Source organism: Tachypleus tridentatus, chromosome 12 (genome assembly GCF_004210375.1).
Source record: "Tachypleus tridentatus isolate NWPU-2018 chromosome 12, ASM421037v1, whole genome shotgun sequence".
In the NCBI taxonomy this organism is placed as follows: Eukaryota; Metazoa; Arthropoda; class Merostomata; order Xiphosura; family Limulidae; genus Tachypleus; species Tachypleus tridentatus.
Window position 1 is genome coordinate 121584096 of NC_134836.1, and position 24991 is coordinate 121609086.

Below are 24991 nucleotides of genomic sequence, written 5' to 3' on the forward strand. Positions count from 1 at the left end.
ATCAAAACACATTCTAAATTGAGAAAGTATTGGACGTCCTAGATTTACACCACAGACAGCAACCAAAACACATTCTAAATTGAGAAAGTATTAGACGTCCTAAATTTACACCACGGACAGCAATCAAAACACATTCTAAATTGAGAAAGTATTGGACGTCCTAGATTTACACCACAGACAACAACCAGCACACCTTCTAAATTAAGAAAGTATTAGACGTCCTAAATTTACACCACGGACAGCAACCAAAACACATTCTAAATTGAGAAAGTATTAGACGTCCTAAATTTACAGCACGGACAGCAACCAAAACACATTCTAAATTGAGAAAGTATTAGACGTCCTAAATTTACACCACTGACAGCAACCAAAACACATTCTAAATTGAGAAAGTATTAGACGTCCTAAATTTACACCACGGACAGCAATCAAAACACATTCTAAATTGAGAAAGTATTGGACGTCCTAGATTTACACCACAGACAGCAACCAAAACACATTCTAAATTGAGAAAGTATTAGACGTCCTAAATTTACACCACGGACAGCAATCAAAACACATTCTAAATTGAGAAAGTATTGGACGTCCTAGATTTACACCACAGACAACAACCAGCACACATTCTAAATTAAGAAAGTATTAGACGTCCTAAATTTACACCACGGACAGCAACCAAAACACATTCTAAATTGAGAAAGTATTAGACGTCCTAAATTTACAACACGGACAACAACCAGCACACCTTCTAAATTAAGAAAGTATTAGACGTCCTAAATTTACACCACGGACAGCAACCAAAACACATTCTAAATTGAGAAAGTATTAGACGTCCTAAATTTACAGCACGGACAGCAATCAAAACACATTCTAAATTGAGAAAGTATTGGACGTCCTAGATTTACACCACAGACAACAACCAGCACACATTCTAAATTAAGAAAGTATTAGACGTCCTAAATTTACACCACGGACAGCAACCAAAACACATTCTAAATTGAGAAAGTATTAGACGTCCTAAATTTACAACACGGACAACAACCAGCACACCTTCTAAATTAAGAAAGTATTAGACGTCCTAAATTTACACCACGGACAGCAACCAAAACACATTCTAAATTGAGAAAGTATTAGACGTCCTAAATTTACAGCACGGACAGCAACCAAAACACATTCTAAATTGAGAAAGTATTAGACGTCCTAAATTTACACCACTGACAGCAACCAAAACACATTCTAAATTGAGAAAGTATTAGACGTCCTAAATTTACACCACGGACAGCAATCAAAACACATTCTAAATTGAGAAAGTATTGGACGTCCTAGATTTACACCACAGACAACAACCAGCACACATTCTAAATTAAGAAAGTATTAGACGTCCTAAATTTACACCACGGACAACGGCTCTGCTCGTCCTCTACAAATATACAAAAAACTATTTGTAGAATCAGGTTTTGATGAACCTCCACAAAGAACTTGCTTTAATTTAATTACATGTCTGTAAGAAAACTTTCTAAAATTCTAGTTCATCCATCGTTCGAGAAAGTCCAACATTTTCTTGTTTCCTTCTCTGACTTCTTCTAACTGCATCGGCTCGACGATACGGTTCATTCTTAAGACCTATATTAAAATGAATTATTTGATACCATTGTAGATGAAAAAAAGTCTGAAGAATCTATATGCTTTGCTTTAGAAAACATACTTTCTATTTACAAGTGAAGTCAGCTTTGTCAACAAAGGTTTTAGTTAACAGTGCATACTTTCTTTAGCAACCAAAACTTCTATTTATTGCTTAGAGCTGATACAATTACAAAAATAGTGTGAACTGAAAGAAGTATCATGATTCTTAGATAATATAAACTTACATTACTTATTTTTACACCTTTAAATCCACATTTTACAAATACTGTTTGTTTATGTTTAGGGCTATTCACACTGTGCACACAAAGGGGATTGAACACCAGTAGATAGAGAAGTTACAGAATAATGAACTGATTAAATATTTTTATTTATATCTTTATGTCTGGTTCGAGTTCAATAAAACAGCCAAATAAACAAAAAGTTATGTTTTAAAACAAATGCATACATTAGACAATATTCAGTTCACTGATGTTTTCAGTAGCAACTGTTTTACTTCAAATTAAACTTAAATGTATTTTCAAACAAAGAGAACTTCTCACCTAACAGTATGTCCTCGAGAGCTCCGTTATAAACTTCATCTTGTTTCAAAAGCCTTTTTTCTTTGACTTGACGTGTCTTACTCTTCAGTTCATTGATAACAGCATCCTAGAATTTAAAAAATAAACCAGTAAAATGACTTTAATAAATAAAACGAAAACAGAACATGTGCTGAAAATGATAGTTTGTTTTTGAATTTCACACAAAGCTACACGAGGGCTATCTGTGCAAGCCATCCCTAATTTAGGAGTGTAACACTAGAGGGAAGGCAGCTAGTCAACACCAGCCACCACCAACTCTTGGGCTTCCCTTTTATTAACAAATAGTGGGATTGATCATCACATTATAATGGCTCCATGGCTAAAAGGGCGAGCACGTTTGGTGCGACGGGGATTCGAATCTGCAACCCTCAGATTACGAGTCGAATGCCTTAACCCACCTGGCCATGCCGGGCCACTGGAAATGAACTAGCACAAAGAACAATTAGTAACAAAGTGAGAGACAGTTTCAAAGTCAAAAACTTCAGGTTATAAATTTGAACAAATACATCTTCACAGTTATAGTTTCAAACGTCTTTTTAATAAAATCAGGTATTATTTTATTATTTATTGAATATTTCATCTTCCCTTTCAATTACATTATACAATAACTACAAACACGTAGCTAACTCAAACTTTCACCTGTGTATTTTTTCGTGCATTTAGAGAGTTTTTCTTCCTCCGCGTGTGCTGGAGGATTTTTCTTTGTCTCTTTCGCAGCTCGTTCCTGTTTTCTTCTCTGTTCGTTTTCTTGTTCTGCTTGCTACAACATTGGTATTCAAAATCTTTGATACATGTTTTTTTTCAAGATTACACAGATAAATGAACAGGCATAGGAAGTGTAAAATTTGATTCTTTAATTATGGAACACTAAACACAAAAAGTTAATATTTATTCATTTTGTTGTGAGATGCTGTTCAAGATCGATAAAAATGTATATAACAAAATACTACTTTGATAATTTGCTGTTTACAAAAATGATATTCCACACATACACTCTTACATTTTTAAAATATAATGTTTGACAGCATCATTACGTCTTGTTCCTAACCAATTTATTTTCAGAGAGTCTAGACAATTATTTAAGAACTGTCTGTGTGTGTGTGTGTGTCTGTGTGTGTGTGTGTGTGTGTGTGTGTGTGTGCGCGCGCATGTACATTCACATAGAATGGTGAACTGCTGGACTGTTTTTCATTAAACCTGCCATGTACTCTTATGTACTTCTGATTATTAACAATTTTATAAATGCACATAACGAATCAAAAATGTTGAAATTCCCAAAACATAAGGGCAAAATTCTGGCATAATTTCTTTGATGGGGATTTTGTTTGTTTGTAGTTAAGCACAAAGGGTTATCTGTGCTCTGCCCACCACAGGTATCAAAACCTAGTTTCTAGGGTTGTAAGTACTGCTGTACCACTGAAGGGGCTTGATAGGAATTACTTATTTAGTGCCTTTGGTTTAAAATATTCCATGTAAGAGAAATTTTCGAAAAGTGTAACTTGTATACTTATGCTAATAAACAAGTGATGTTCCTGTCAGTTACGTATCTTACCTTGAAGGCTTTTAAAAAACGAACAAACAAGGAGAAGAAAGTGTTTGGAGCAACAGTTCGCGCACTTTCACCGAAGTACTCTACACAGTCAGAGTAGGCTTCCTGTTAAATAAACAGACAAGTGAATCATAAGACATCTTCCAGCCTCACAAGTAAATGTACATGATTGGTGAAATTATCAAAAACTTTCTTTCCTTAAAAGTTACAAAACACGTTAAAGAAACACAAAGAATTTCAATTTACATTTTGGAATAGGTTAACAAATAATAAAAGAAATAAATATATGCAAGCAATGGCACAGTGAGGGTGCCCTGGGCCAAAATAAAACAAATTATATTTAAAAAGCAACCACCTTACTTGTGCTATTTTTGTATTGGCCTTTAATTTCTTTAGTTTTTCTTCATTGTTTGTCAAAAATTCTCTCAACACAGTAGCATCCTTAGCATCGCCACGGAGAGACAGCTCTTTTTTGCACAGCTCCAAGCCTTTCTCTAACTCACTAATATCCATCAGGATGTTTTCTAGAGAAGCTAGAAACAAACAACATTTTTATTAACCTGCTAAAATTTATATATATGTTATAGAAACTGGAAAAAAACACATTTTTATTAATCTGTTAAAAATTACTTCTACTGTAAACCAATTGGGTGTTATGAAATATTTTTGGGTTAAAGAGACATCTTTTGTATCACAAAACCTTACAACTTTTTTTCCCAAAACGATTAACATTATAATTTATATTAAACTGTTTTAAAAAACCTATAATAAAAAAGTTAAATAAAACAACCACATTTACTCTCCAAACCATAAGAAAAAACATTATAGTGATTTCAGTGATGTCGAAACCCACTTGTTGAGAAATTTATATGCAAAAACGGCTCGTTTGGGTTGAGAAAATATTTTACATAGAAGAGCGAACAACGTTTCGACCTTCTTTGGTCGTCGTCAGGTTCACAAAGAAAGAGGTAACTGACCGGAAGCTGACCACATGTTTGAAAGGGGTTGTGTAACTGTGTGTCGAAATGTAGAGGGCAGTATTAGATGTTTGAATATATAATTTTATTTATTTTATTATATTAATATAGGTATAAAGGTGTTCCTTTATATTGGTTTATACACTCAAATACTAATTAAAGAAACAAACATAATCAAATGCAAAATTAAAGAAGCCTTACTTATACAACAACTTAAACCCAAAATAAACCAATATAAAGGAACACCTTTATACCTATATTAATATAATAAAATAAATAAAATTATATATTCAAACATCTAATACTGCCCTCTACATTTCGACACACAGTTACACAACCCCTTTCAAACATGTGGTCAGCTTCCGGTCAGTTACCTCTTTCTTTGTGAACCTTACGATGACCGAAGAAGGTCAAAACGTTGTTCGCTCTTCTATGTAAAATATTTTCTCAACCCAAACGAGCCGTTTTTGCATATAAATTATAGTGATTTCATCAGATCTAGTGGTACAAGAACTTGTTACAATGTAACAGTTGTGAGAATACTGAAAGAGTGCAGTCTACATACAAGAACTTGTTACAATGTAACAGTTGTGAGAATACTGAAAGAGTGCAGTCTACATACAAGAACTTGTTACAATGTGACAATTGTGAGAATACTGAAAGAGTGCAGTCTACATACAAGAACTTGTTACAATATAACAGTTGTGAGAATACTGAGTGTAGTCTATATACACTGTCTACTGTTACAAATGTAAACAACTAACACATAAATAACATTGTTGTTTTGTAAACTCTGAGGTTGGTAGGTTTATGTTTTATAGAACATAACTAAATAAACCAATTTTGTGATATTTTAATTTCATTGATAATTATAATCTAAATGCAATTATCTCAGCTGCTTAATTTCCTGATAAATTATATTTATTATATTTATTTGGTGTTACTGAAAATGAAAAGTTTTGGTATTTTATAAGTCCTAATTTGAAATGTGGTAAGAAACTAGTGACTACTATAATAGATCTTACTCCATAATAAAAATATGTGATAAAACAATTCTTGTAATATTTTTCTACTATACAAAACAGTTATTTGTGTAAGTATGTATTTTATTATAATATTTAGTGCTTTAAAAAATTGTAACATGAAGTTTGTCACTAGACAAACGTACCTTCTGCAGCTTTCTCTACAAATCGTAGTTCTGAATCTATGTTGATAACATCAGGAAACAGAGACTGGACAGTATCTACAATATAGTGTAGTAACGTAATCTTACGATTTGCAGACTTTGTGTCTCCAAGCTGTTAACAAATGAAATAGTCACAAATTTATAGTTTAAACACACACACACACACACACAAATAAAAAAAAACAAGCTACAATAAGAGTAAGGCTTAACACCAGTGTATTCTGTAATATATCTGTGTTTTGTAGATGATATGCTGTACTAAATATAAGGCTTAACACCAGTGTATTCTGTAATATATCTGTGTTTTGTAGATGTTATGCTGTACTAAATATAAGGCTTAACACCAGTGTATTCTGTAATATATCTGTGTTTTGTAGATGTTATGCTGTACTAAATATAAGGCTTAACACCAGTGTATTCTGTAATATATCTGTGTTTTGTAGATGTTATGCTGTACTAAATATAAGGCTTAACACCAGTGTATTCTGAAATATATCTGTTTTGTAGATGTTATGCTGTACTAAATATAAGGCTTAACACCAGTGTATTCTGAAATATATCTGTGTTTTGTAGATGTTATGCTGTACTAAATATAAGGCTTAACACCAGTGTATTCTGTAATATATCTGTGTTTTGTAGATGTTATGCTGTACTAAATATAAGGCTTAACACCAGTGTATTCTGTAATATATCTGTGTTTTGTGGATGTTATGCTGTACTAAATATAAGGCTTAACACCAGTGTATTCTGAAATATATCTGTTTTGTAGATGTTATGCTGTACTAAATATAAGGCTTAACACCAGTGTATTCTGTAATATATCTGTGTTTTGTAGATGTTATGCTGTACTAAATATAAGGCTTAACACCAGTGTATTCTGAAATATATCTGTGTTTTGTAGATGTTATGCTGTACTAAATATAAGGCTTAACACCAGTGTATTCTGTAATATATCTGTGTTTTGTAGATGTTATGCTGTACTAAATATAAGGCTTAACACCAGTGTATTCTGTAATATATCTGTGTTTTGTAGATGTTATGCTGTACTAAATATAAGGCTTAACACCAGTGTATTCTGTAATATATCTGTGTTTTGTAGATGTTATGCTGTACTAAATATAAGGCTTAACACCAGTGTATTCTGTAATATATCTGTGTTTTGTAGATGTTATGCTGTACTAAATATAAGGCTTAACACCAGTGTATTCTGTAATATATCTGTGTTTTGTAGATGATATGCTGTACTAAATATAAGGCTTAACACCAGTGTATTCTGTAATATATGTGTTTTGTAGATGTTATGCTGTACTAAATATAAGGCTTAACACCAGTGTATTCTGTAATATATCTGTGTTTTGTAGATGTTATGCTGTACTAAATATAAGGCTTAACACCAGTGTATTCTGAAATATATCTGTTTTGTAGATGTTATGCTGTACTAAATATAAGGCTTAACACCAGTGTATTCTGTAATATATCTGTGTTTTGTAAATGTTATGCTGTACTAAATATAAGGCTTAACACCAGTGTATTCTGTAATATATCTGTGTTTTGTAGATGTTATGCTGTACTAAATATAAGGCTTAACACCAGTGTATTCTGTAATATATCTGTGTTTTGTGGATGTTATGCTGTACTAAATATAAGGCTTAACACCAGTGTATTCTGAAATATATCTGTTTTGTAGATGTTATGCTGTACTAAATATAAGGCTTAACACCAGTGTATTCTGTAATATATCTGTGTTTTGTAGATGTTATGCTGTACTAAATATAAGGCTTAACACCAGTGTATTCTGAAATATATCTGTGTTTTGTAGATGTTATGCTGTACTAAATATAAGGCTTAACACCAGTGTATTCTGTAATATATCTGTGTTTTGTAGATGTTATGCTGTACTAAATATAAGGCTTAACACCAGTGTATTCTGTAATATATCTGTGTTTTGTAGATGTTATGCTGTACTAAATATAAGGCTTAACACCAGTGTATTCTGTAATATATCTGTGTTTTGTAGATGTTATGCTGTACTAAATATAAGGCTTAACACCAGTGTATTCTGTAATATATCTGTGTTTTGTAGATGTTATGCTGTACTAAATATAAGGCTTAACACCAGTGTATTCTGAAATATATCTGTTTTGTAGATGTTATGCTGTACTAAATATAAGGCTTAACACCAGTGTATTCTGTAATATATCTGTGTTTTGTAGATGTTATGCTGTACTAAATATAAGGCTTAACACCAGTGTATTCTGTAATATATCTGTGTTTTGTAGATGTTATGCTGTACTAAATATAAGGCTTAACACCAGTGTATTCTGTAATATATCTGTGTTTTGTGGATGTTATGCTGTACTAAATATAAGGCTTAACACCAGTGTATTCTGAAATATATCTGTTTTGTAGATGTTATGCTGTACTAAATATAAGGCTTAACACCAGTGTATTCTGTAATATATCTGTGTTTTGTAGATGTTATGCTGTACTAAATATAGTGGTATGTTATTAATAGTTAGTTTCTTCTGTACCCTGTGTAGAGTTACTGAAAGCTAATGCATACGACTATTTGTGTTAAAATCATTCATGTGCTTTTACTTACCGAGTCCAAACTTTGTAGTTTGAAGCCATATGCTGGTCCTCTTTTGGCTCCATTTATGTAGTTGCCAAAAGCTAAGATGATCTGTAATGAAAAATCACACAAGGATGTAATTTATATGACAAATGTTTGTTACATTTTTGTTACCACCAGGGTATTAGAAGGATGAACCCAGCACACAGTCACCCACTGTGCAATAACTGGAGATTCGTGGACCGAGTGTGCAAAATGACAGGTCTGGTGACTATTTACAAAAATAATGAAAGAAAAAAGACTGTGTGCAGTTCACACAACAAATAAACACTTGATTTTTAGGAGAAAACAGAAAAGTCGGTGATCTAGTTGCTATGGGGGACAACTACATTGACAACTGTAATGTTGAATGTGAAATAAATGGACTGTATTTTAGTACAGTAAAATACACTATATTTACAAGAAACCTGATGACTAGTGTTAAAGAACCATGTATACAATTAGTTGAAAGACAAAACTGGAATGAGGCTTGTATAGCGTGTTCACGCCAGGAATTAATCGCGCTAAAAATTGTCAAAATTGTATTTACAGCTGATCATCCCTCTTTCTGACCAATCAGGAAATTATATTAAAGAATCAACACGTTTTTCTGATAGTCAGAGAACAGTCAAGATAACTTAAGACAATACAATTATCCCACAAAACATTAGTTTCTGTAACAAGTCCTTCCTATCTGAAGTAACACCTGGGACTGAATTTAGTACATAACCTCAAATAGCATGTTCTGAATTAGGACAACAAGTAAATTATAAAAACTGTGTTAAAATAAAATAGTAAACAAATAATCTTCAGACTCACCTCCAGCAGTTTTCTTATTTTTTTCGAATTTTTGGTTGACCTCGAAGCTGTGATAATAGAGTGAACTTGCTGGAAAACAAGATGTATAATATTTATAAAGTCATGCCATGTTTACCAGTAAGCTGGAAAACAAGATGTATAGTATTTATAAAGTCATGCCATGTTTACCAGTAAGCTGGAAAACAAGATGTATAGTATTTATAAAGTCATGCCATGTTTACCAGTAAGCTGGAAAACAAGATGTATAGTATTTATAAAGTCATGCCATGTTTACCAGTAAGCTGGAAAACAAGATGTATAGTATTTATAAAGTCATGCCATGTTTACCAGTAAGCTGGAAAACAAGATGTATAGTATTTATAAAGTCATGCCATGTTTACCAGTAAGCTGGAAAACAAGATGTATAGTATTTATAAAGTCATGCCATGTTTACCAGTAAGCTGGAAAACAAGATGTATAATATTTATAAAGTCATGCCATGTTTACCAGTAAGCTGGAAAACAAGATGTATAGTATTTATAAAGTCATGCCATGTTTACCAGTAAGCTGGAAAACAAGATGTATAGTATTTATAAAGTCATGCCATGTTTACCAGTAAGCTGGAAAACAAGATGTATAGTATTTATAAAGTCATTGTTTATAAGCTGGAAAACAAGATTATAGTATTTATAAAGTCATGCCATGTTTACCAAGCTGGAAAACAAGATGTATAGTATTTATAAAGTCATGCCATGTTTACCAGTAAGCTGGAAAACAAGATGTATAGTATTTATAAAGTCATGCCATGTTTACCAGTAAGCTGGAAAACAAGATGTATAGTATTTATAAAGTCATGCCATGTTTACCAGTAAGCTGGAAAACAAGATGTATAGTATTTATAAAGTCATGCCATGTTTACCAGTAAGCTGGAAAACAAGATGTATAGTATTTATAAAGTCATGCCATGTTTACCAGTAAGCTGGAAAACAAGATGTATAGTATTTATAAAGTCATGCCATGTTTACCAGTAAGCTGGAAAACAAGATGTATAGTATTTATAAAGTCATGCCATGTTTACCAGTAAGCTTGTATAGTATTTATAAAGTCATGCCATGGAAAAAACAAGATGTATAGTATTTATAAAGTCATGCCATGTTTACCAGTAAGCTGGAAAACAAGATGTATAGTATTTATAAAGTCATGCCATGTTTACCAGTACCAAGATGTATAGCATGCCATGTTTACCAGTAAAAAACAAGATGTATAGTATTTATAAAGTCATGCCATGTTTACCAGTAAGCTGGAAAACAAGATGTATAATATTTATAAAGTCATGCCATGTTTACCAGTAAGCTGGAAAACAAGATGTATAATATTTATAAAGTCATGCCATGTTTACCAGTAAGCTGGAAAACAAGATGTATAGTATTTATAAAGTCATGCCATGTTTACCAGTAAGCTGGAAAACAAGATGTATAGTATTTATAAAGTCATGCCATGTTTACCAGTAAGCTGGAAAACAAGATGTATAGTATTTATAAAGTCATGCCATGTTTACCAGTAAGCTGGAAAACAAGATGTATAGTATTTATAAAGTCATGCCATGTTTACCAGTAAGCTGGAAAACAAGATGTATAGTATTTATAAAGTCATGCCATGTTTACCAGTAAGCTGGAAAACAAGATGTATAGTATTTATAAAGTCATGCCATGTTTACCAGTAAGCTGGAAAACAAGATGTATAGTATTTATAAAGTCATGCCATGTTTACCAGTAAGCTGGAAAACAAGATGTATAGTATTTATAAAGTCATGCCATGTTTATTTACCATGTAAGCTGGAAAACAAGATGTATAGTATTTATAAAGTCATGCCATGTTTACCAGTAAGCTGGAAAACAAGATGTATAGTATTTATAAAGTCATGCCATGTTTACCAGTAAGCTGGAAAACAAGATGTATAGTATTTATAAAGTCATGCCATGTTTACCAGTAAGCTGGAAAACAAGATGTATAGTATTTATAAAGTCATGCCATGTTTACCAGTAAGCTGGAAAACAAGATGTATAGTATTTATAAAGTCATGCCATGTTTACCAGTAAGCTGGAAAACAAGATGTATAGTATTTATAAAGTCATGCCATGTTTACCAGTAAGCTGGAAAACAAGATGTATAGTATTTATAATAGTCATGCCATGTTTACCAGTAAGCTGGAAAACAAGATGTATAGTATTTATAAAGTCATGCCATGTTTACCAGTAAGCTGGAAAACAAGATGTATAGTATTTATAAAGTCATGCCATGTTTACCAGTAAGCTGGAAAACAAGATGTATAGTATTTATAAAGTCATGCCATGTTTACCAGTAAGCTGGAAAACAAGATGTATAGTATTTATAAAGTCATGCCATGTTTACCAGTAAGCTGGAAAACAAGATGTATAGTATTTATAAAGTCATGCCATGTTTTACCAGTAAGCTGGAAAACAAGATGTATAGTATTTATAAAGTCATGCCATGTTTACCAGTAAGCTGGAAAACAAGATGTATAGCTGGTAAGCTGGAAAACAAGATGTATAGTATTTATAAAGTCATGCCATGTTTACCAGTAAGCTGGAAAACAAGATGTATAGTATTTATAAAGTCATGCCATGTTTACCAGTAAGCTGGAAAACAAGATGTATAGTATTTATAAAGTCATGCCATGTTTACCAGTAAGCTGGAAAACAAGATGTATAAGTATTTATAAAGTCATGCCATGTTTACCAGTAAGCTGGAAAACAAGATGTATAGTATTTATAAAGTCATGCCATGTTTACCAGTAAGCTGGAAAACAAGATGTATAATATTTATAAAGTCATGCCATGTTTACCAGTAAGCTGGAAAACAAGATGTATAGTATTTATAAAGTCATGCCATGTTGTACCAGTAAGCTGGAAAACAAGATGTATAGTATTTATAAAGTCATGCCATGTTTACCAGTAAGCTGGAAAACAAGATGTATAATATTTATAAAGTCATGCCATGTTTACCAGTAAGCTGGAAAACAAGATGTATAGTATTTATAAAGTCATGCCATATTTATAAAGTCATGCCATGTTTACCAGTAAGCTGGAAAACAAGATGTATAGTATTTATAAAGTCATGCCATGTTTACCAGTAAGCTGGAAAACAAGATGTATAATATTTATAAAGTCATGCCATGTTTACCAGTAAGCTGGAAAACAAGATGCATAATATTTATAAAGTCATGCCATGTTTACCAGTAAGCTGGAAAACAAGATGTATAATATTTATAAAGTCATGCCATGTTTACCAGTAAGCTGGAAAACAAGATGTATAATATTTATAAAGTCATGCCATGTTTACCAGTAAGCTGGAAAACAAGATGTATAATATTTATAAAGTCATGCCATGTTTACCAGTAAGCTGGAAAACAAGATGTATAGTATTTATAAAGTCATGCCATGTTTACCAGTAAGCTGGAAAACAAGATGTATAGTATTTATAAAGTCATGCCATGTTTACCAGTAAGCTGGAAAACAAGATGTATAGTATTTATAAAGTCATGCCATGTTTACCAGTAAGCTGGAAAACAAGATGCATAGTATTTATAAAGTCATGCCATGTTTACCAGTAAAACAAGATGTATAGTATTTATAAAGTCATGCCATGTTTACCAGTAAGCTGGAAAACAAGATGTATAGTATTTATAAAGTCATGCCATGTTTACCAGTAAGCTGGAAAACAAGATGTATAGTATTTATAAAGTCATGCCATGTTTACCAGTAAGCTGGAAAACAAGATGTATAGTATTTATAAAGTCATGCCATGTTTACCAGTAAGCTGGAAAACAAGATGTATAGTATTTATAAAGTCATGCCATGTTTACCAGTAAGCTGGAAAACAAGATGTATAGTATTTATAAAGTCATGCCATGTTTACCAGTAAGCTGGAAAACAAGATGTATAATATTTATAAAGTCATGCCATGTTTACCAGTAAGCTGGAAAACAAGATGTATAGTATTTATAAAGTCATGCCATGTTTACCAGTAAGCTGGAAAACAAGATGTATAATATTTATAAAGTCATGCCATGTTTACCAGTAAGCTGGAAAACAAGATGTATAATATTTATAAAGTCATGCCATGTTTACCAGTAAGCTGGAAAACAAGATGTATAATATTTATAAAGTCATGCCATGTTTACCAGTAAGCTGGAAAACAAGATGTATAGTATTTATAAAGTCATGCCATGTTTACCAGTAAGCTGGAAAACAAGATGTATAATATTTATAAAGTCATGCCATGTTTACCAGTAAGCTGGAAAACAAGATGTATAATATTTATAAAGTCATGCCATGTTTACCAGTAAGCTGGAAAACAAGATGTATAATATTTATAAAGTCATGCCATGTTTACATGTTTACCAGTAAGCTGGAAAACAAGATGTATAATATTTATAAAGTCATGCCATGTTTACCAGTAAGCTGGAAAACAAGATGTATAATATTTATAAAGTCATGCCATGTTTTTACCAGTAAGCTGGAAAACAAGATGTATAATATTTATAAAGTCATGCCATGTTTACCAGTAAGCTGGAAAACAAGATGTATAGTATTTATAAAGTCATGCCATGTTTACCAGTAAGCTGGAAAACAAGATGTATAATATTTATAAAGTCATGCCATGTTTACCAGTAAGCTGGAAAACAAGATGTATAGTATTTATAAAGTCATGCCATGTTTACCAGTAAGCTGGAAAACAAGATGTATAATATTTATAAAGTCATGCCATGTTTACCAGTAAGCTGGAAAACAAGATGTATAGTATTTATAAAGTCATGCCATGTTTACCAGTAAGCTGGAAAACAAGATGTATAGTATTTATAAAATGTCATGCCATGTTTACCAGTAAGCTGGAAAACAAGATGTATATATTTATAAAGTCATGCTATGTTTACCAGTAAGCTGGAAAACAAGATGTAAAGTATTTATAAGTCACGCGCCATTTACATGCCATGTTTACCAGTAAGCTGGAAAACAAGATGTATAGTATTTGATAAGTCATGCCATGTTTACCAGTAAGCTGGAAAACAAAGATGTATATATATTTATAAAGTCATGCCATGTTTACCATGTTTTAAGTAAGCTGGAAAACAAGATGTATAGTATTTATAAAGTCATGCCATGTTTACCAGTAGCTGGAAAACAAGATGTATAGTATTTATAAAACATGCCATGTTTCAATCAGTAAGCTGGAAAACAAGATGTATAGTATTTTATAAAGTCATGCCATGTTTACCAGTAAGCTGGAAAACAAGATGTATAGCATTTATAAGTTAATTCAGTGTAAGCTGGAAAACAAGATGTATAGTGCATGTTTACCCATGTTTACCAGTAAGCTGGAAAACAAGATGTATAGTATTTATAAAGTCATGCCATGTTTACCAGTAAGCTGGAAAACAAGATGTATAGTATTTATAAAGTCATGCCATGTTTTACCAGTAAGCTGGAAAACAAGATGTATAGTATTTATAAAGTCATGCCATGTTTACCAGTAAGCTGGAAAACAAGATGTATAGTATTTATAAAGTCATGCCATGTTTACCCAGTAAGCTGGAAAACAAGATGTATAATATTTATAAAGTCACGCTGTTATGACCCAGTAAGCTGGAAAACAAGATGTATAATATTTATAAAGTCATGCCATGTTTACCAGTAAGCTGGAAAACAAGATTGTATAGTATTTATAAAGTCACGCCATGTTTACCAGTAAGCTGGAAAACAAGATGCATAGTATTTATAAGTCACGCATGTTTCAATCAGCATAAGCTGGAAAACAAGATGTATAAGTATTTATAAAGTCACGCTGCTGTCTACCGTGCAGTAAGCTGGAAAACAAGATGTATAGTATTTATAAAGTCATGCCATGATTTTACCAGTAAGCTGGAAAACAAGATGCATAATATTTATAAAGTCATGCCATGTTTACCAGTAAGCTGGAAAACAAGATGTATAATATTTATAAAGTCATGCCATGTTTACCAGTAAGCTGGAAAACAAGATGTATAATATTTATAAAGTCATGGCCACAGATTTTACCAGTAAGCTGGAAAACAAGATGTATTATCATTTATAAAGTCATGCCATAAGCCACCAGTAAGCTGGAAAACAAGATGCATAATATTTATAAAGTCACGCCATGTTTACCAGTAAGCTGGAAAACAAGATGTATAAGTATTTATAAAGTCATGCCATGTTTACCAGTAAGCTGGAAAACAAGATGTATAATATTTATAAAGTCATGCCATGTTTACCAGTAAGCTGGAAAACAAGATGTATAATATATTTATAAAGTCACCGCCATGTTTACACAGTAAGCTGGAAAACAAGATGTATAGTATTTTATAAAGTCATGCCATGTTTACCAGTAAGCTGGAAAACAAGATGTATAGTATTTATAAAGTCATGCCATGTTTACCAGTAAGCTGGAAAACAAGATGTATAGTATTTATAAAGTCATGCCATGTTTACCAGTAAGCTGGAAAACAAGATGTATAATATTTATAAAGTCATGCCATGTTTACCAGTAAGCTGGAAAACAAGATGTATAGTATTTATAAAGTCATGCCATGTTTACCAGTAAGCTGGAAAACAAGATGTATAGTATTTATAAAGTCATGCCATGTTTACCAGTAAGCTGGAAAACAAGATGTATAGTATTTATAAAGTCATGCCATGTTTACCAGTAAGCTGGAAAACAAGATGTATAGTATTTATAAGTCACGCCATGTTTACCAGTAAGCTGGAAAACAAGATGTATAAATATTTATAAAGTCATGCCATGTTTACCAGTAAGCTGGAAAACAAGATGTATAGTATTTATAAAGTCATGCCATGTTTACCAGTAAGCTGGAAAACAAGATGTATAATATTTATAAAGTCATGCCATGTTTAATTAGGTAAGCTGGAAAACAAGATGTATAGTATTTATAAAGTCATACCATGTTTACCAGTAAGCTGGAAAACAAGATGTATAATATGTTTATAAAGTCATTACGTTTGCAAGTAAGCTGGAAAACAAGATGCATAATATTTATAAAGTCATGCCACTGTTTACCAGTAAGCTGGAAAACAAGATGTATAATATTTTATAAAGTCATGCCATGTTTACCAGTAAGCTGGAAAACAAGATGTATAATATTTATAAAGTCATGCCATGTTTACCAGTAAGCTGGAAAACAAGATGTATAATATTTATAAAGTCATGCCATGTTTACCAGTAAGCTGGAAAACAAGATGTATAATATTTATAAAGTCACGCCATGTTTACCAGTAAGTGTGGAAAACAAGATGTATAGCATTTATAAAGTCATGCCATGTTTACCAGTAAGCTGGAAAACAAGATGTATAGTATTTATAAAGTCATGCCATGTTTTACCAGTAAGCTGGAAAACAAGATGTATAATATTTATAAAGTCATGCCATGTTTACCAGTAAGCTGGAAAACAAGATGTATAGTATTTATAAAGTCATGCCATGTTTACCAGTAAGCTGGAAAACAAGATGTATAATATTTATAAGTCATGCCATGTTTACCAGTAAGCTGGAAAACAAGATGTATAGTATTTATAAAGTCATGCCATGTTTACCAGTAAGCTGGAAAACAAGATGTATAATATTTATAAAGTCATGCCATGTTTACCAGTAAGCTGGAAAACAAGATGTATAATATTTATAAAGTCATGCTATGTTTACCAGTAAGCTGGAAAACAAGATGTATAGTATTTATAAGATCATGCCATGTTTACCAGTAAGCTGGAAAACAAGATGTATAGTATTTATAAAGTCATGCCATGTTTACCAGTAAACTGGAAAACAAGATGTATAATATTTATAAAGTCATGCCATGTTTACCAGTAAGCTGGAAAACAAGATGTATAGTATTTATAAAGTCATGCCATGTTTACCAGTAAGCTGGAAAACAAGATGTATAATATTTATAAAGTCATGCCATGTTTACCAGTAAGCTGGAAAACAAGATGTATAATATTTATAAAGTCATGCCATGTTTACCAGTAAGCTGGAAAACAAGATGTATAATATTTATAAAGTCATGCCATGTTTACCAGTAAGCTGTAAAACAAGATGTATAATATTTATAAAGTCATGCCATGTTTACCAGTAAGCTGGAAAACAAGATGTATAGTATTTATAAAGTCATGCCATGTTTACCAGTAACTTCCTTTATTCTTTCTATATTTAAAAACAAAACATTAACATAAATGTCTTGTGATTATTTATTATTATTTACTAGCAAACATAAAGGAATTACTTTAATATAACATGCTAATATTTTACACAAACAGACAAACAACTACTGTTAGAAACGTTTTATTGTTATGATCATAAATTATACAAACAACTACTGTTAGAAACGTTTTATTGTTATGATCATAAATTATACAAACAACTACTGTTAGAAATGTTTTATTGTTATGATCATAAATTATACAAACAACTACTGTTAGAAATGTTTTATTGTTATGATCATAAATTGTTTCTCGAACATTTTTTAAATAGTAACAAACATAACATTTCTTTAGTATTTAATTATTATAAACAATTTACTGCTTACAATTTAGCGAAAGCACAAAACAAGTCAGATGTTATATATGACAAATCAGAACATGTATTAGAGTTTTTTCTAGATAACTTCATTATTTAACATTCCCTTCCAATGAATTTTACAAAAGTGAATTTTTTGTTGTTACAGACTTTGTTAAATCCATATGCAGGTCCAATAATAAAACTGAAATACTGCAATTGCTAATAAAGAGCATAATCTGTGCTAACACATTAAACATTGTTAAACGTCTGTGCTCATAGGAAAGATCACACTTTAAACTAACTTAATGTTGATAACCAATAAATTTTTCAGACACTATTGTGCTTTTATTGTTGTTTTTTGTGTGCAAACACTACATAAAAAGACTATTAGCAGTCTGTCCACCAAAGTAAAAATACTGTCATGTTCACCTTTTATTTTCTGTACTGATTTTGCCAGATTATTTCTTTTTTAACCAACAAATCATTTACTGAAAAAAAATATACAATGGCTTTTCACACCGTGTGTGCAGTAAATAAAAAATCCACCACTTGACGCTCAACAAAAAAAAAACAACAACTAATATTCACGGTTACACTTGACACCAACAGGAAAAACAACAACAACAACTAGTATTCACAGTTACACTTGACACCAACAGGAAAAACAACGACAACTAATATTCACAGTTACACTTGACACCAACAGGAAAAAACAACAAACAACAACTAATATTCACAGTTACACTTGACACCAACAGGAAAACAACGACAACTAATATTCACAGTTACACTTGACACCAACAGGAAAAAACAACAACAACAACTAATATTCACAGGTTACACTTGATACCAACAGGAAAACAACGACAACTAATATTCACAGTTACACTTGACACCAACAGGAAAACAACAACAACAACTAATATTCACAGTTACACTTGATACCAACAGGAAAAACAACGACAACTAATATTCACAGTTACACTTGACACCAACAGGAAAAACAACAACAACAACTAATATTCACAGTTACACTTGATACCAACAGGAAAAACAACGACAACTAATATTCACAGTTACACTTGACACCAACAGGAAAAACAACGACAACTAATATTCACAGTTACACTTGACACCAACAGGAAAAACAACGACAACTAATATTCACAGTTGCACTTGACACCAACAGGAAAACAAGCGACAACTAATATTCACAGTTACACTTGACACCAACAGGAAAAACAACGACAACTAATATTCACAGTTACACTTGACACCAACAGGAAAAACAACAACAACTAAAATTCACAGCTACACTTGATATGAACAGTATTCAGTTTTCACTCACCGGTGTGAGAAGTTCAATATTTTCATCAAAACTTCCGATGTAGCTCATAATGTTCAGTTTCTGGTTTAACCTTTCAACTCTGGTTAGCTGAAAAATAACCATGACATGCTATTACATTCTATTTCTTTCTTTCCATGTCATACTCACACATTTCCTATGTCTTTAACAACATAACCATAGAATACTATTACATTCTATTTCTTTCTTTCTATGTCATAGTCACACATTTCCTATGTCTTTAAACAACATAACCATATAGATACTATTACATTCTATTTCTTTCTTTAAATGTCATACTCACACATTTCCTATGTCTTTAACAACATAACCATAGAATACTATTACATTCTATTTCTTTCTTTTCATGTCATAGTTACACATTTCCTATGTCTTTAACAATATAACCATAGAATACTATTACATTCTATTTCTTTCTTTAAATGTCATACTCACACATTTCCTATGTCTTTAACAATATCACCATACAATACTATTACATTCTATTTCTTTCTTTAAATGTCATACTCACACATTTCCTATGTCTTTAACAATATCACCATACAATACTATTACATTCTATTTCTTTAAATGTCATACTCACACATTTCCTATGTCTTTTAATAAGTATCAAACCAATACTATTACATTCTATTTCTTTTCTTTAAATGTCATACTCACACATTTCCTATGTCTTAACAATATAACCATAGAATACTATTACATTCTATTTCTTTCTTTTAAATGTCATACTCACACACATTTCCTATGTGCTCTTAACAGTATCACCCATACAATACTATTACATTCTATTTCTTTCTTTCATGTCATAGTTACACATTTCCCATGTCTTTAACAATATAACCATAGAATACTATTACATTCTATTTCTTTCTTTCTATGTCATAGTCGCACATTTCCTATGTCTTTAACAACATAACCATGGAATACTATTACGTTCTATTTCTTTCTCTTTAAATGTCATACTCACACGTTTCCTATGTTTTAACAATATAACCATAGAATACTATTACATTCTATTTCTTTCTTTAAATGTCATACTTCACACATTTTCCTATGTCTTTAACAATATCACCATACAATACTATTACATTCTATTTCTTTCTTTAAATGTCATACTCACACATTTCCTATGTCTTTAACAATATCACCATACAATACTATTACATTCTATTTCTTTCTTTAAATGTCATAGTTACACATTTCCCATGTCTTTAACAATATAACCATAGAATACTATTACATTCTATTTCTTTCTTTAAATGTCATACTCACACATTTCCTATGTCTTTAACAATATCACCATACAATACTATTACATTCTATTTCTTTCTTTTAAATGTCATAATGCATCACGTTTTCCGTGTCTTTAACAATATAACCATAGAATACTATTACATTCTATTTCTTTCTTTTCATGTCATAGTTACACATTTCCCATGTCTTTAACAATATCACCATACAATACTATTACATTCTATTTCTTTCTTTTCATGTCATAGTTACACATTTCCCATGTCTTTAACAATATAACCATAGAATACTATTACGTTCTATTTCTTTTCTTTCATAATCATAGTTACACATTTCCTATGTTTTAACAATATAACCATAGGAATACTATTACATTCTATTTCTTTCTTTCTGTGTCATACTCACACATTTCCTATGTCTTTAACAATATCACCATACAATACCAATTACATTCTATTTCTTTCTTTTCATGTCATGGTTACACATTTCCCATGTCTTTAACAATATAACCATAGAATACTATTACATTCTATTTCTTTCTATGTCATAGTCACACATTTCCTATGTCTTTAACAATATAACCATAGAATACTATTACATTCTATTTCTTTCTTTTCATGTCATAGTTACACATTTCCTATGTCTTTAACAATATAACCATAGAATACTATTACATTCTATTTCTTTCTTTAAATGTCATAGTTACACATTTCCTACATGTCTTAACAATATCACCATACAATACTATTACATTCTATTTCTTTCTTTTCATGTCATAGTTACACATTTCCCATGTCTTTAACAATATAACCATAGAATACTATTACATTCTATTTCTTTTCTTTCATGTCATAGTTACACATTTCCTATGTGTTTAACAAATATAACCATGAATACTATTACATTCTATTTCTTTCTATGTCATGTCATCACACATTTCCTATGTCTTTAACAATATAACCATAGAATACTATTACATTCTATTTCTTTCTTTTCATGTCATAGTCACACATTTCCTATGTCTTTAACAATATAACCATAGAATACTATTACATTCTATTTCTTTCTTTAAATGTCATAGTCACACATTTCCTATGTCTTTAACAATATAACCATAGAATACTATTACATTCTATTTCTTTCTTTAAATGTCATACTCACACATTTCCTATGTCTTTAACAATATAACCATAGAATACTATTACATTCTATTTCTTTCTTTAAATGTCATACTCACACATTTCCTATGTCTTTAACAATATAACCATAGAATACTATTACATTCTATTTCTTTCTTTCTATGTCATAGTCACACATTTCCTATGTCTTTAACAACATAACCATAGAATACTATTACATTCTATTTCTTTCTTTAAATGTCATACTCACACATTTCCTATGTCTTTAACAACATAACCATAGAATACTATTACATTCTATTTCTTTCTTTAAATGTCATACTCACACATTTCCTATGTCTTTAACAATATAACCATAGAATACTATTACATTCTATTTCTTTCTTTAAATGTCATAGTCACACATTTCCTATGTCTTTAACAATATCACCATACAATACTATTACATTCTATTTCTTTCTTTTCATGTCATAGTTACACATTTCCTATGTCTTTAACAATATAACCATAGAATACTATTACATTCTATTTCTTTCTTTAAATGTCATACTCACACATTTCCTATGTCTAACAATATAACCATAGAATACTATTACATTCTATTTCTTTCTTTAAATGTCATACCCACACATTTCCCATGTCTTTAACAATATAACCATAGAATACTATTATATTCTATTTCTTTCTTTCCATGTCATACCCACACATTTCCCATGTCTTTAACAATATAACCATAGAATACTATTACATTCTATTTCTTTCTTTAAATGTCATAGTCACACATTTCCCATGTCTTTAACAATATAACCATAGAATACTATTACATTCTATTTCTTTCTTTAAATGTCATACCAACACATTTCCTATGTCGTTAACAATATAACCATAGAATACTATTACATTCTATTTCTTTCTTTCCATGTCATAGTCACACATTTCCCATGTCTTTAACAATATAACCATAGAATACTATTACATTCTATTTCTTTCTTTCCATGTCATACCAACACATTTCCTATGTCGTTAACAATATAACCATACAATACTATTACATTCTATTTCTTTCTTTTCATGTCATACCAACACATTTCCTATGTCTTTAACAATATAACCATAGAATACTATTACATTCTATTTCTTTCTTTCCATGTCATACCTACACATTTCCTATGTCTTAACAATATAACCATACAATACTATTACATTCTATTTCTTTCTTTCCATGTCATAGTTACACATTTCCCATGTCTTTAACAATATAACCATAGAATACTATTACATTCTATTTCTTTTCTTTCCATGTCATAGTCACACATTTCCTATGTCTTTAACAATATAACCATAGAATACTATTACATTCTATTTCTTTCTTTTTTCATGTCATAGTTACACATTTCCTATGTCTTTAACAATATAACCATAGAATACTATTACACTTCTATTTCTTTCTTTAAATGTCATAGTTACACATTTCCTATGTCTTTAACAATATAACCATACAATACTATTACATTCTATTTCTTTCTTTTCCATGTCATACCAACACATTTCCTATGTCTTTAACAATATAACCATAGAATACTATTACATTCTATTTCTTTCTTTTTCCATGTCATACTTACACATTTCCTATGTCTTTAACAATATAACCATAGAATACTATTACATTCTATTTCTTTCTTTCCATGTCATACCTACACATTTCCTATGTCTTTAACAATATAACCATAGAATACTATTACATTCTATTTCTTTCTTTCCATGTCATAGTCACACATTTCCTATGTCTTTAACAATATAACCATAGAATACTATTATATTCTATTTCTTTCTTTCCATGTCATACCCACACATTTCCTATATCTTTAACAATATAACCATAGAATACTATTACATTCTATTTCTTTCTTTAAATGTCATAGTCACACATTTCTTATGTCTTTAACAATATAACCATAGAATACTATTACATTCTATTTCTTTCTTTCCATGTCATAGTCACACGTTTCCTATGTCTTTAACAATATAACCATAGAATACTATTACATTCTATTTCTTTCTTTAAATGTCAAACTCACACATTTCCTATGCCTTTAACAAATAACCATGACATATTATTACATTCTATTAAAATTGTAAATATGTACATCTTAACTGAAGCAACATAGTTGATGTCCTAGTAAAATTTATATTTTGATGCCATGAAAGCGTGATGGAATGTAACTAAAACTAATTGTTCATCAGTAACTTTATATCTAAAGAACAAATTACTATAAATCTAGAATAAAACTTAATTACCGACAAAAGAAACTTGTCTTCATCTGTTAAACCATCTACTGGCCTTTTCTGTTTTTCATATTCTCTGTAAGCCTTTACCTAAAAAGATTTATACAGTGACATCTGGTTTAAAAAAACTTTTCAACAGAGAAAACTGTTTTTCAGTAAAGTTGAGCAAAAAAACAAAATCAAAGAACTAAAAAATGCAAAAGAAATACTATTTTCTGTCAACAAATAGTAAGTAATATTTTATCTTTTACAAAGTACAGCTTTATCAGTGGAATACCTAACTTGTGAAAAAGCATAACAGACTATGGTGACATTAGTTATTTCTTTGTGCCATTGTAAAACTATATATTGTAAAACTTTGGTACGTAACTTGTTTCAATTATTAAAAACATTCTGGCACAGGTTTTAAATAACCTCTATTATATAAAGTCTGTAAACTTTTATAAGAGGGATTATATTTCCAAATTTTTAAAATGGGTTAAATTCACACTGATTAATTTTTAACTAGAGAGGTTTGAGTCCCTTTTAAGTGTCTTAATTATTATAAAATGTTTATTTCTTTCCCTTCAGACCTGAGTACAGCCCAACAGTTAGAAGGTCCCATGATCTATGCCCCATTACAAGTATAAAAAAAAATTGAGCTTCATACTTTAGGGCACCATAGGTGCATTATAAAAGCAATGGTTAAATCACACTATTTCTTTTGAGTTGCCCAAGAAGTCAATGGGTGCTTTCCCTCCAGTCACTATCTTCACTATTAGGGATGGGTAGTGTACACAACCCTCAAGTAAGTTCTGCACAAACATTTACAAACAAATCCTCCATTTCAGGAGAAGTAAAACTTCAGTAAATTATTGGGTTAAGTTTGGGTTTGTTTATTTTGAATTTTATCAAAGCCACATAAGGACTGTCTGCACTAGCCATCCCTAATTTAGTAGCAAAAGTCCAGAAGGAAGACAGCTAGTCTTCACCACCCATCACCAACTCTTGTGCTACTATT

At 30.9% G+C, this 24991-nt stretch overlaps 1 protein-coding gene across 1 annotated transcript in view; it reads right to left on the bottom strand.

Annotated features, from left to right (window-relative positions):
• Positions 1–897: 897 nt before the first annotated feature.
• The window catches only part of LOC143234547 (formin-like protein), a 93790-nt gene continuing 69696 nt past the window's right edge, over positions 898–24991 (bottom strand). The window contains 11 exon segments of the mRNA XM_076471978.1: positions 898–1620; positions 2181–2286; positions 2859–2909; positions 2911–2979; positions 3772–3873; positions 4129–4301; positions 5914–6043; positions 8534–8614; positions 9362–9430; positions 19295–19381; positions 24004–24081. Of these exon segments, the coding sequence (XP_076328093.1) occupies positions 1514–1620; positions 2181–2286; positions 2859–2909; positions 2911–2979; positions 3772–3873; positions 4129–4301; positions 5914–6043; positions 8534–8614; positions 9362–9430; positions 19295–19381; positions 24004–24081 (1053 nt within the window). The 3' untranslated portion in view covers positions 898–1513.